Source organism: Sapajus apella, unplaced genomic scaffold, assembly GCF_009761245.1.
Source record: "Sapajus apella isolate SASKATOON/1434 unplaced genomic scaffold, GSC_monkey_1.0 scaffold121, whole genome shotgun sequence".
NCBI classification, from domain to species: domain Eukaryota; kingdom Metazoa; phylum Chordata; class Mammalia; order Primates; family Cebidae; genus Sapajus; species Sapajus apella.
In genome coordinates this window covers 3,847,277-3,860,799 of record NW_022437061.1, presented here as the reverse complement: position 1 = coordinate 3,860,799, position 13,523 = coordinate 3,847,277, and the positions used below count along the sequence as shown (strand labels likewise).

Below are 13,523 nucleotides of genomic sequence, written 5' to 3'. Positions count from 1 at the left end.
GGCTTAAGAACAATACTCACGGTCCCAGGTAGACTTGGGTAGAACATTGTTTTAAAAGCTTTGTGGGTTCCTTCATTCCCTTCCTTGCATCCTGACAATAAGCCCATGTGTCCTCCAGCTTCTGGTCAGGATCGAGCACTTCCAGCACCCTTAATAAGAGCTGCAAACAGAAAATAGTCTAAGAGGAAAAGAAAAACACGCTGAAGAAGAGAGTCCTCATTCTACAACAAAACAGACCAACTTGCCCTTCATTTTCCTTTTCAGTCCATCAGTGCTGTTCACCAACTTCTGTGCCAAGCACCATGCTGAGTGCTATGGATAGATTTGGACCATAGTCCCAAAAGACACAATCCCAAATGTTAAAATCCTGAAAGATCATAATCCCTAAAGTCTAACATCCTCAAAATCACAATCCCAAAGATTAAAATCCAAAAACTATAAATCTGGAAAAAAATATTACAAAAAATTATTTTAAAGGCACTTAAATTTTTAAATGGAGATTTATTTGAGAAACACAAAAATGAGAGAACACTTCATAGGCCACTATACACAATGAATTAGGCAACAATAATATACATATTTTTATAAGCATAAACACTCAGGTCTACTAGCAAAAGTCACATGGGTATAATATGAGCAGGCAAACCATATTCATAAAGAAATAGCTCAAAAAGTGAAATGTATAAACGCATATCACTATGGTTGGCAATTGTGTGCACTCTGCTTCATAATTTTAGTCATCTGAAATACAGTGATGGACAACCTAAGCTTTTTGACAAAATCAATCAAAAAGCATTATGGGGCCGGGAGCAGTGGCTAAGGCATGTAATCTCAGTGGTTTGGGAAGCTGACGCAGGAAGATGGCATGAGGCCAGGAGTTTGAGACCAGCCTGGGCAACATAACAAGACTCCTATCTCTATAAAAAAATAAATTTAAAAAAAAGCCAGGCATAGTGGTGCACTCCCGTAGTTCTAGATGACTTAAGAGGCTGAAGAGAGGATCCCTTGAGCCCAGGAGTTTGAGGTAACAGTGAACTATAATTGCACCACTGCACTCCAGCTTGGGTGACAGAATGAAAGATAGATTATGGAAAATTACACAGAGGTAGTCCATAAGATCTGGCAGGCATTCACAATCCCTAACTATATTTTGAAGTCTTGCATCACAATAAAGAGTTGTTTGTTTTTTTTTTCTTTTAGGGCTCTCCTTGGAGAATACGTTCATATTCATTTTCTACATGGCACTGCTCTTTTTAAAATTCTTCCGTGATTCAATATACACTCACATGTACTCATACAAACCCCAAAGCTGGCAGAAACAATACTGGTGATCCAACAGCAACACCATCTTCTTATCTTACTTAGCCTATAGTTATTTTTTAACCAATTAGTAACATCACTGATCTCTTCAGGCAAATACAGCTTTAATTTATTAACACCTCCTGGAATTTCAGCAGCTGTAAGGAATGCCAATGCAAACAAATGACACTTTTTTTCATGTTTATTTTCTTCCTTCAAAAAAACTTTTTATCTTTAAAATTTTTATTATAGATTTGGGGATACATGTATAGGTATATTACATAGGTATGTTGTGTAATACTGGGATTTGGATTTCTAGTGAATCCAGCACCCAAATAGTGAACATAGTACCCCATAGGTAGTTTTCAATCCTCAACACCCTCCCAGCGCCCCCTTTTGGAAGCCCCAGTGTCTATTATCTCCATCTTTATGACCATGTATACCCATTGTTAAGCTCCCACTTATAAGTGAGAACACATGGTATTTGATTTTCTGATTCTGAGTTATTTCACTTAGGATAATGGCCATCCATCCATCTTGCTACAATAGATATGATTTCATTCTTTTTATGGCTGCATAGTATTTTGTGGTATATACATACCAAATTTTCTGTATCCATTCCATCATTGATGGACACTTAGGTTGATTTCATGACTTTGCTATTGTGATAGTGTTGTGATAAACATGAGTGAAGGTGTCTTTTTGATAAAACAATTTATTTTCCTTTGGGTAGATGTAGAACTGCTAGGTTGAATGGTAGTTCTGGTTTTAGTTCTTTGAGAAATCTCCATCTTGTTTTCCATAGAGTTTGAGCTAACCTACATTCCCAACAACAGTGTATAAGCATGCTCTTTTCTCTGCATCCTTGTCAATATCTGTGATTTTTTTTATTTCAGTCATAGCCATTCTGACTGATACAAGATGATATCTCATTGTGGTTTTAATCTGCTTTTCTCTGATGATTAGTGATGTTGAGCATTTTTTCATATGTTTGTTGGCTGCTTGTGTGTCTTCTTTGGCGAAGTGGCTGTTCATGTACTTTGTACACGCTTTATATTTTTCTTTTTCTTTCTTTTTTTTTTTTTTTTTTTGAGACAAGGTTTCACATTCTGTCACCCAGGCTGAAGAGCTGTGGTGTAATCATGGCTCACTGAGGCCTCAACCTCCCAGGGAGACCTCCTGGCTTTGCCTACTTTTTAATGGAGTTTTTTTTTTCTTTTTTCTTGTTAAATTGTTTAAGTTCCTTACAGATTCTAGACAGTCCTTTGTCACATGTATAGTTTGCAAATATTTTCTCCCATTCTGTAGGGTGCCTGTTTACTCTGTTGATAGTTTCTTTTGCAGTGTAGAGTTCTTTATCTTAATTTTCATTTGTCTGTTTTTGTTTTTGTTGCATTTGCTTTTGAGGTTGTAGTCATAAATTATTTGCCTCAGCAAATGTCCGGAAGAGTTTTTTGTAGGTTTTCTTCTAGAATTTGTATAGTTTCAGATCTTACATTTAAGTCTTTAGTCTATCTTGAGTTAATTTTTCTATATGGTGAAAGGTTGGGACATAGTTTCACTCTTCTGCATATGGCTAGCCAGTTTTCCCAGAACCATTTATTGAATAGGGTGTCCTTTTTCCATTGTTTATTTTTGTCAATTTTGTCAAAGATCAGGTGGCTATAGGTGTGTAGCTTTATTTTTGGGTTCTCTATTCTGCTCCATTAATCTATGGGCATATTTTTGTACCTATACCATGCTGTTTTGGTTACTGTAGTCTTGCAGTATAGTTTGAAGTTGGATAACATAATGACCCCCAACTTTGTTTTTTTGCTTAGGATTACTTGGGCTAATTAGGTGCTTTTTTGATTCTGTATAAATTTTAGAATTGTTTTTTCTAATTATTTGAAAAATGATGTTGGTAATTTGATAGGAATAGCACTGAATCTGTAGATTGCTTTGGATAGTATGGTCATTTTGACAATATCGATTCTTCCTGTACGTGAACATGGAATATTTTTCTATTTGTTAGCATCATTTATGATTTCTTTCATCAGTGTTTTGTAGTTCCCCTTGTGGAGGTCTTTCTCTTCCTTCGTTAAATGTATTCCTAGGATTTTAGTTTTTTGTGGCAATTGTAAACACTATTGAGTTCTTGATTTGGTTATCAGCTTCAGCATTGATAATGTATAGAGACACAACTGATTTTTGAACACGAATTTTGTATCCTGAATCTTCACTGAAGTCATCTAGGAGTCTTTTGGGTGAATCTTTAGTTTTCTGGGTGTAGGATCATGAAATGATTCATTTTTAAACTGAAGTTTCTGTCATTGCCATGTCACATAGCCAATCCATTCATCTGAATTTCTGCCTATGTGTTGGACTACATGAAAAAAAAAACCTTATTGGTAACTCAAGTTCACTTTTAGAAGCTTTAATGACACTTAATTCGAAACCTGTCATTTTGGCTTCAGGATTCAAAGAAATCCATTTTCTGCTGCACAGTCTGCCAAATCCTCAAACAAGTGATTATAAAGTACTTCACTTGTTTCTAGTCATTAATATATAAAGAAGCAGATCAGGTTTAGAATTTCCAGATCCAGCAGGGACATGCATTGTATATCAATGATTTTAAGAAGTGGGGACAGTCTTGAAAGTGCCATCCAATAGCCAAAGTGAAACATGCACGAGTTTTTCTATGTTAGATAGCGGTAAATATAAGAAGTCTGTCTTTCTTAACAGTCAAATCTTTAAACAAGAATAGTTCACCATTTTATGTGGTTATAACACTGGAGGAATCTCAATATCAGCAAATGACAAGGTCGCTCAGCTTGCCAAATTCTTGTAATTCTCTCACGAAAGGTGTCACATGCTTGAAGGCAAGCATTGTGTTATATGTGAAGGGGCAGAAATTGTACACAATTGAATAATTTGGCAGAGGAGATTTCGTAGTTTTCATCTGCATTTTCAGTTATTCTATGATCTTTGAAGTACTGAAACACTGACATCAGATCTTCCTGACCTGCTTCACTCAGACTCACACACTAATCTCCTCTGGAGACCTCCTCACAGACACATCCAAAATAACGCTTTATCACATTTCTAGGAATTCTTTAATGCAGTCAAACTGACACCTAAAATCAAGACCACAAGTCCACCCCTTGTCAGGTTGGCGCTCATACTCATCTCCTTAAACCGTATTTAATTTCCAAATAAAGACGATAGCAAAGTAATAGATCCAACCACCATGATGCAACTATCCTGCATATAACCAAAACCACACTAATCCCTTCCCCAGAATTTGGCTTTCAGGATTTCAATATTCAGGAGTTTAATCTTTCAAGATTGTGATTTGTGGGATTTTAGACTTTGGAGATCTCAACATTCACGATTATGGTGTTTGGGACTATGTCTTTTGGGATTATAATCAGCACCACTTGGATAAACCTCCCATCACCTGGACACTGGCTACACTGCCTTTTACTAAAATTCTACTTCCTCTAGAATGGAATATGTCCATTCTAGAGGGGCCCTAGTCCTCAAACGCCCACTGAGTGAAGTGCTTCTAAAGGATTTCTGTGGTTTTTGACTGCCCACTATCTACTTTTCCTCTCATTACTATCTGGATTTTTCCTTGGAGAATCACCTTTCTCTCCACTCTCAACATGCATGGTCTAAATTAGCCTGACCCCATCCTCACGCCTCAGGCAGACCAGATAATCAAAACCACAGTGACTGACTTTGGAATAGGTACATGATCAAAGTTGGACCCATGAAAATTAGGCTATGGAATTTTTCTGGGATCACGCAAAAAAATGTGTTCTCTTTCTGCTGGGGTTGCTAAGTGGGTAGAGCTTAAACCTGGATCTTCTGATGGCCACCTCAGCACCATAACAGAACCTGCCTCAGCAGGAAGCCAACACACCTATTTGGGGAGGTCACACATAAAAATAAGCGCCACAATCCCAAGCCATGCCCATGTGCCATCTGAGGTGTGTGAAAACAATCTCTCTGTCGTGGACTCAGAAGCTCTGGCCTGCAGGAGGCAGTGAAGGAAAGACCCAGAGAGTAATTAACTGACAGCGATTCTAGCTGTCCTTTCTGTAGACTTCTCTGCCACTGATCATTTATTTATTCTTTCATTTAAAATTATTTATTTTGTGTCCGCCATAGGACAGGGATTGGTGGTACACAGTGAAAAACACAAAGTCCCTGCTCTTGTAAGCTTTTACTGTAGGAAGAGCACAGTGGTGGTAAGTGCTACAGTGCAAAATAGGGCACAGTAAGGAGCAGCGTGTGAGGGCGGAAGGGAAGTGCTATTATATACAGGCCGCTCCAATCAGAAGACATTTGGGCATTGATCTGAAGGAAGTGAAGGAGTCAGCCAAGCAGCCATCTGGAGCAAGTGTTCCAGGCACCAGAACAGAGAACTGAATTGGACATGCTGATAATGTCCATGCAGCAGCCAGGAGGCCAGAGTGGTTGGAGTGGCAGGAGTGAGCACAGAAGAGCAGGAGTGCAGTTGGAGACGGAGCAGAACAGGGGTACTGTGGAGAGCAGAGCGCCAGGGCCATTCAGACCCCGGCAACAACTCTAGCTTTCTCCGAGTGAGAAGGGGCACTGGAGGGCTCTGAGTAGAGATTCGCCTTTCTGAATCAGTCTTTCTCTCTGTGTAAATACAGGCTGCAGGGATGGGGATGGGGTTGCAGTCACTGCTAGCTCCCTGCCCAAAATCCACTCTGCCTTTCTTCCTTAAACCTGATAGAACCTGGGTTTTGCTCAGGTTCAATGCCCAACTCTGAAACTCAATTTGCTAGATTCCCTAACAACTAGGAATAGTCAGGTGAAAGAGATGTTTACTGGGAAAGTATAGGGAGCCAGAGTAGCCCACCCCCTCTGGGGGGATCAGCAGCAAGGCTGCTGTGATCTTTGGTCGAACTTCAGGGAAGTGAAACTACAGTAGGAGAATGTGTATGCCTCAGAGAAGAACAAATGGGCTTAGAGAGAGATAACCAGCTTTCTCTGACCTTGCTGTAAGATAGTTTCTAGCTGAAGTATGTTAACTGAAGTACGAGAATAATATTCACAGGCTGTTCTAAGTAACTGTACACTTCCTCTGCTATGTGCTTTGTAAACATATAAAATAAAGTACACTGAGGCAGGTCGGGGCTGAAGAGACTGACATCCTCACCTCTCGGACCACCTGGCCCAGCTTTCTCTCTGTCTGTGTCTGTGTCTTTCCTTATCCCTCACCATTCCCTCTTAGGTCTTTGAATCCTTGTGCAGCTCAGGACGCAGCACACGCCAGAGGAAAGCTATTGTTTGCCTAATTAAAAGAGAGTCAGCTGGCCTGCACCTTTTAGCCTTTGTCCCTTCCCTCTTCTTGTCTGAAATACAGACTCAATGCCTGGAAGCATGGAAGCTACTTTGAGAAACAAGGATAAGAGATGCATACTAAGGATATGGAGCTAAAAGTCGGGAGAGGCCTGGGACATTGGTGACATCACAGAGCTGCTGCTGTCCAGCCCTGGCCTGGACCATTAGGTGGATTTTCCCCACGTCCTTTCTGGTCTCATTCTTTCCACCTGTTAATAAGCATTTAAGGGCACCTCCTAATACCAGGCTGAAGAGACAAAAATAAGACTAGACAATTCCCTTTCATTGTTTCCTCCCTCCAAAAAGTCACAACACAAAGTACAGTAGACGGGTAGAAATTATGGGGAACAGAAGTCATATGTTTCTGGTTTGTGGCACCTTTGTAAGTTGAAGGGCTCCACAGGAAGCAAAGAGAGCAGTGTGCATGTTGCTGCTGGTTATGCTTTCTGGGAGCAGAGGACAGAAGGCTGCTCTGAGGCCCACAAGAACTCACACTCTGGGGGACTTTCATTGCTCCTCTTATAAATATGTCACCCTCTCATAGTGACTCCTTAGACATTTAGATAGAATTATTTGCAAGGCCCCAGTGAAGCCCCTCCCACAAACCCTAGGACAGATCACCTCTACGGGCATAGCTTCTTCCAGATTTGGGTGGAACGCCAAGGGATGTGGGGTCAGGCGGGCCTCCACATCCTCCAGGAATGCCTTCCGAGCCTGCTGGGCTGGCGAGAGCTTGGAAAGCAGGTCTGCTTCCTTGGGCAGCTTGATCTGCCTCTTCTTTGGGTCCAGCTGGGGAGCTCTGTGATAAAGCCGGGGCAGAAAGCCCTCCTCAGGGACCTGAGTGGCCAGACCGGTGCAAGGGGGGCAGCCCTTCTTGAAGTCATCCAGCGCCTTTCTTAGAAATACCCACTGCCGGCTGTTCAGGAACGTGGGGAACTTCAGCCCATTCTTATGCTTTGTGAAACTCCTGCAAGGTAGATAGATTCTCTTTGTACCTAGAAGACAGCATGCATGCTCATAGTGACCACAGGACTTGGGTGGGAGAAGGAGGTTGTACAGAGGCTGGTCTCCAGCTTTTGGGGTAAGGGATAGGGGAAGAAGGAGTTAATCATATTCCTAGTTCATAGCACAGTATTGCTGCTCTGTACAAGGCCCCTCTCCTGCTTTCTTGTCTATTTTATCCCTGCATCCCACTCTCACTGGTCTTCCTTGCAAAAGCAAAACTGCTCTAGTGGATTTGGAATATACCCTTTGTTTGTACACATCTTTGAAATTCCGAAGTGTCCTTTTGGGTGCATGCACTCTTAATTTACATAAATGGCGATATTCTGTTTCTTGTTTATCTAGCACTATATTTTAAAGACCCTTCCATGTCACTCTATATAAATCTAATTCATTATTTCAATTGCTGCCACCACATTTCATCTCTCCAATCGCTTTGTGAGGGACACTCAGGTTGTTGCCTTTCCCAAGGACCCTTTCTCTTCACTAAAAGGGACAGAGTGCAGTGGGGTGGGAAGAGCCTGGATCCCAGTGACAACTCAGTCTCCAACTAGCTGAATGGCCTTGGCTCTTCATATAACCTCTGTGGGTTCCCCCTAAACTCAGGGGATCAAAGCTTGCAAAATGGCTGTCCATGGGCTACATCAGGCCAACAAACCTGTCATTTGGTCCTCCTGTGTTTTAATAAGAATCGTATTGGCTAACATAAATCAAGAATTTTCAATATAACAGGCACTGTTCTAAGTGCTTTACACATATCAGCATATTTAAATCTCATAACAACCCTATGAATTAGGCATGAGTATTATTCCCATTTACAGTTAAGAAAATTGAGCACAAAGAAGTTAAAAACACTTGCCGCAGGTCACATGGCTAATAAGTGGTAGAGCTGGGAGTTTAACCTAGGTAATGTAGCTCCAGGAAAAGGTGCTTAATCACTCTACTAGAGTTTCTGATCAATAAAAATGTTCACATAAATAATCAGGAAAAACATCTCCTCTTGGAAAAACAGATTTTTCAAGACCTGTGAACAGTGGGTCCACCTTTCCAAGGAGCCACAATTGGTATAACATGTGTGCTATATACAAACACACCTGAGCGCAAGTAAGAGCTGATAAAATCCAAGTAAGGTCTATAGTTCAATTAGCATATTTTGCCAATGACAGGTATAATGGTTGCCCACTTGAGACAAACCATGTGCTCTCTCATTCACAAACTCCACCTCTCCCTACTGCCGTATGTACAGCTGCTTCACTCAGCCTTCTTATCCACCAGCCCCCTGTTGGTGCTGAGTAGTTAGGGCATAGAGACGAGACAGAAGAGACAGATGGGCAAACAGGAAGGAAGCAGAACCAGCTCCTGAATAACCTAACACAACTAGCCAACACCAAAGCCAGGACTTTGAATCTGAGCATCTCATTATTCTCACATACTGCAATGTCTTAGATGCTTCTGGAGTCTTTGTGTCCTTCCCTGGAGCCTCTTCCACCTTCAAGCCCCTTTTATCCATAATGTCTTTTTACACCAAATGTAATCATTGTTACAAAGTATTTTTAAGAGATTCGCCAGTTCTTTTCTAGTGAGTCCTAGAAGCTTCTTACTTGTTGTATAGATGTGTACCTGTGGTTTAAGAGCTTAACCCAACTCTACTGTGAAAATCTAGATGAAAGGACACAAAAAGATGAATTTACAAAAAGTTACTCTCTGCATTTAATAAATCATTCTTAAATAGCTAAATGGCAGAAAGATGTTGAAATTACATCTAATCATAAGATTGATGACTCATTCAGCATGACCTATTAGTAACTTTCCATATTATTAAATAGTTTCACAAAGTTTATTTTATGCACATTACAACTAATTCAAGCATCCAAGCACTTCGTGAAATCAAATCTGAAAACAAATATTTTTGTTTAAGCACAGCATACAACTCAAAATGGGGAATGTATGTGGCAGTGAGCCGAAGCTTCATAGAATGTTAGAACCAGCAGAGATCCTGAAAGAAATCCAGTCCATTTTTTTCACTTTTCTTTTTCATTCTGGTTTGTTTGTTCGTTTGTGTCAGGACAGGGTCTCGCTCTGTGGCCCAGGCTAGCGTGCAATGGCAATTATAGTTCAATAGCTCACCGAAGGCTTGAATTCCTAGGCTCAAGGAAACCTACAACCTCAGTCTCCCAAGTAGTTGGGACTACAAGTGTGCACCACCATGCCTAGTTAATTTTTTTAATTGTTTTTGTAGAGACAGGATCTTGCTATGTTGCCCAGGCTGGTCTCAAACTTCTGCTAAACTGATCCTCTGCCTCAGCTTCCCAAAGTGTTAGGCGTGAGCGATTTTACTCTTTTCTTTCCTCTTTCTTTCTTTCCCTTTCTTTCTTCCCTTGCTTTCTTTTTTTTTTTTTTTTTTTTTTTTTTTTTTCTCACAGGGTCTTGCTCTGTTTCCCAGGCTAGAGTGCAATGGCATGATCTTGGCTCACTGCAACCTCTGCCTCTCAGACTCAAGTGATCCTCCCCCCTCAGCCTCTTGAGTAGCTGGGACTACAGGTATGTGCAACCGTGCCTAGCTACCACTTCCCTCTTTTCAACAAGGAAACTAAGTTCCAAGAGGTGAGTGAGGCAACCAGTCTAGAGGGAGGGCTCTCCTCTACCCCACATGGCCTCTCATAGCTAATAAGCTTACCACTCTGCATTATGTTAGGTTCAGGAAAAATCTTGCTTGGCCCATAAAATAAAACTGAAAACAAATTTTTCTAAATATTTACTGTTTTCCCAGACACTAGTACATGGTATGTGGATATTTCCCTCTTTAAGATTTGCAAAAGAATATTGGACATGTATCCTAAAGAAATGAAAAAATATGTTCTTATAAAGTTCTGTACATAAATGTTGATAACAGCTTTCTACATAATAGTCCAAAAACTGGAATGTCCAAAACAACATGAATGTCCTTCAACAACAAACAAACTGTGGTACATCCACAGCAAGGAACACTACTCAGCAACGAAAATGAGCTATTGATACAGACAACTTGGATGGATCTCAGGGGTTTTATGATGAGTGAAAAAGAGCTAGTCTCAAACAGTTATAAACTGCGTTATTCTATTTATCTAACAATCTCAAAAGAACAAACTTAGAGAAATGGAGAGCAGCTTAGTGGTTGCCAAGGGCTGTGGTGGGAAAGAAGTGACAGTAAAGGAGTAGCACTAAGTGGTACCTTTGTGGGTATGAAACAGTTTTGTGTCTTGATGGGTACATATGATCAAATGTTACAGAACTATGTACAGACACAACAGAGTGCAAGAAGAGCTGATAAAATCCAAGTAAGGTCTATAGTTCAACTAGCATATTCTGCCAATGACGTTTCCTGGTTTGGCAACGTACCATCGTTATGTAAAATGGTACCACTCTAAGCAGCTAGGGGAACGGTACATGGGACCTCTGTACTATTTCTGCAACTTCTTGTGAGTCTACAGTTATTTCAAAACAAAGTACTTTTTTTTTTTTGCGTGTTTTTTTTAGACAGAGTCTCGCTTCAACACTAAGCCGGAGTGCAGTGGTGCCATCTCCGCTCACTGCAACCTGCGCCTCCTGGGTTCAGGCAATTCTGCCTCACCCTCCCGAGTAGCTGGGACTACTGGCAGGCGCCGCATGCCACCACGCCAGACTAATTCTTTGTATTTTTAGTAGAGATGGGGTTTCATCGTGTTAGCCAGGATGGTCTCTATCTCCTGACCTGGTGATCCACCCGCCTCGGCCTCCCAAAGTGCTGGGATTACAGCCCCGGCCAAAACAAAGTTTTTAAATGGGGAGAGAGGAGCCCCAAAGAAGTTCTTATGAATAACTGCTAGAAACAACTATGAATAATTGCTAACATGTACACAATACATTCTACGTGCCAGGGACAAGTTTACATGTGTTACCTTCATTAATCCTCACAACAATTTTAGCTGATTCCTAAGTTATTGTCCCCATTTTATAGTTAGGAAAGTGAGCCCAGAAGGAGCAACCAACTTGCCTAAAGTCACCAGGCAAACACGAGGAGAATCAAGCCTTTCTAATTCTAGACTTTGGAATCTTCACCACCACATCGTGCTGTCTCCAAGATAAACGAATTCCATTCTCAAAGGATGCTCAACGAGTCGGCAAAGGCAAAAACCTTGTTCCTGCTCTGAGGTTACGACAACCGTACAAAATGTCAGCAGACCTCCTTGGTACCCCAGGCGCTCCCAGCCCTGGGCTCCACTTGGCCACTGCCCTCATCTGGATGCCAAAGGCTCCATGGGCAGCTGATGGCTAACATCGGATACAGGGTTTCGGGCGCCCCGGGGCATTGGAGAACAGTTGGTTGGCTAGGCCGGAAAAGGGTGGGTGGCTAGCAGGAGGGCTTAGAGTCCTGGGCTAAACCAGCGTCCGCAGACGACCTGCGACCATCACTTTCCCATCAGAAATGGGTATATTAGTCTACCTCCCTGGGGGCGTGGGATGCGGGGGTCATCAGGAGGACAGAAGGAAAAGTCCTTTGCGAAGAGCAGAGCCGAGCGTTGGTTATCTTATAGTGTTACGGTGTACGCACGCGGGCATTGAGGAGGGAAGACAGGCAGGACCTCCCCGAGACCTTCTGCGTCTGTGGGCCCATTCCCCGCCCCCGCCCCCGCCCCAGCAAGCACGGGTTCCAGGCGCCCCCGCGCGGCCCACGTGGGATACGCCCTCGGCCCGTGGGCCGCGCGCTTACCCGGACCTGCAGTTCACGCCCTCAGGCACCCGGGCCAACGTCCCCGGCCCGAGCCGCCGCCTGCTGTCCGCCATGCTGGCCCTAGCTCCGCGGCCACCGCCCGGGGCGGTGTGTGTGCCCTGCCGCCGCCCTGTCGCTAGGAGACCGCGTAGCCACTGGCTGCCCGCATTTAACTGGGGCTCTCGGCAACTTCAGAGGCCCCGCTGCGCGGCCCAACCCCTTCTCCGACGTCTGGGGACGTGGACCTGGCCGGGGAAAGGGTGACGGAACCGGTCCTTGGGGTAATCACGCTTTATTCTGCTGGGAAGGCGTGTTCACCTTCCCACAGAAACGCGCCGTAGACTGGATCAGGTCTTTTTTGCGCATTATCGTTTCAAAACACGTTTACTGAAGGAAAGAAAGGAAGAAGACAAGAGGAGCGATAAAGAGATAGCAAAAAAAAAAAAAAAAAAAAAAAAAAGTAGAAAGGAGGGAAAAGGCAGAGGTTTTTTTTTTGGAATAGATTTCTAAACGTTGGGAAAGGCTTAGCAGGGAGATGTTTTCCTGGAGGTCTTGGAACTCTCTTGGTTTCACAGCCTCTTGTTTCTAGTCCCCAGCTGATTTCCAGAGGCCCTTCCAGCTCCTGTGTTGATTCTTCTGCCTTGACTCACTTCTGGCAGACAAGTACCATCCAGTCGGCTTGGTAGGCATGTGACCGCATGATATGGATTGCATGAGGGTGCGTTTCGGTTTTACTAAAGTCATTTGCTACTTCTGAGTGTTTCTGATTTAAATATAAGCATTGGTTCTGCTACTTAATAATTATGCACTCCTGGGGGCAGAGTACTTACATTTTTAAGCTTCATTAATTAATTACCTAGCCTGAAAATGGGGAAAATAATAGTATCTACCTATAGGGTTGTTGGGGGCATTCGATGAATATAAAGAAATTAACACAGTGCCAGCATTTAAGAATCCTTCAAGAATTATTATTATGCAGCGTAGTAGTATTCCAGCTGTGAACTGGGGATAGTAATATTTGTCCTGCCTACTTCACAGAGCTGTTGTAAAAGTTAGTTAATAGAGAAAGCTGTGTAGGTAATCATTATAAGTAGCCCAATTAGCTATTTTTATTATCTTTGATATTTGCCTGATT

The 13,523-nt window shown here is 42.4% G+C and overlaps 1 protein-coding gene across 1 annotated transcript in view; it reads right to left on the bottom strand.

Annotated features, from left to right (window-relative positions):
- Positions 1 to 12,823, bottom strand: part of FAM47E (family with sequence similarity 47 member E) — a 29,104-nt gene extending 16,281 nt beyond the window's left edge. Inside the window, exons 1-3 of the mRNA XM_032261096.1 lie at positions 12,389 to 12,823; positions 7,279 to 7,624; positions 21 to 160 (exon numbers count right to left, since the gene is read on the bottom strand). Coding sequence (XP_032116987.1) covers positions 21 to 160; positions 7,279 to 7,624; positions 12,389 to 12,462 — 560 coding nt within the window. The 5' untranslated portion in view covers positions 12,463 to 12,823. The remainder of the gene's footprint in view (positions 1 to 20; positions 161 to 7,278; positions 7,625 to 12,388) is intronic.
- Positions 12,824 to 13,523: the final 700 nt, after the last annotated feature.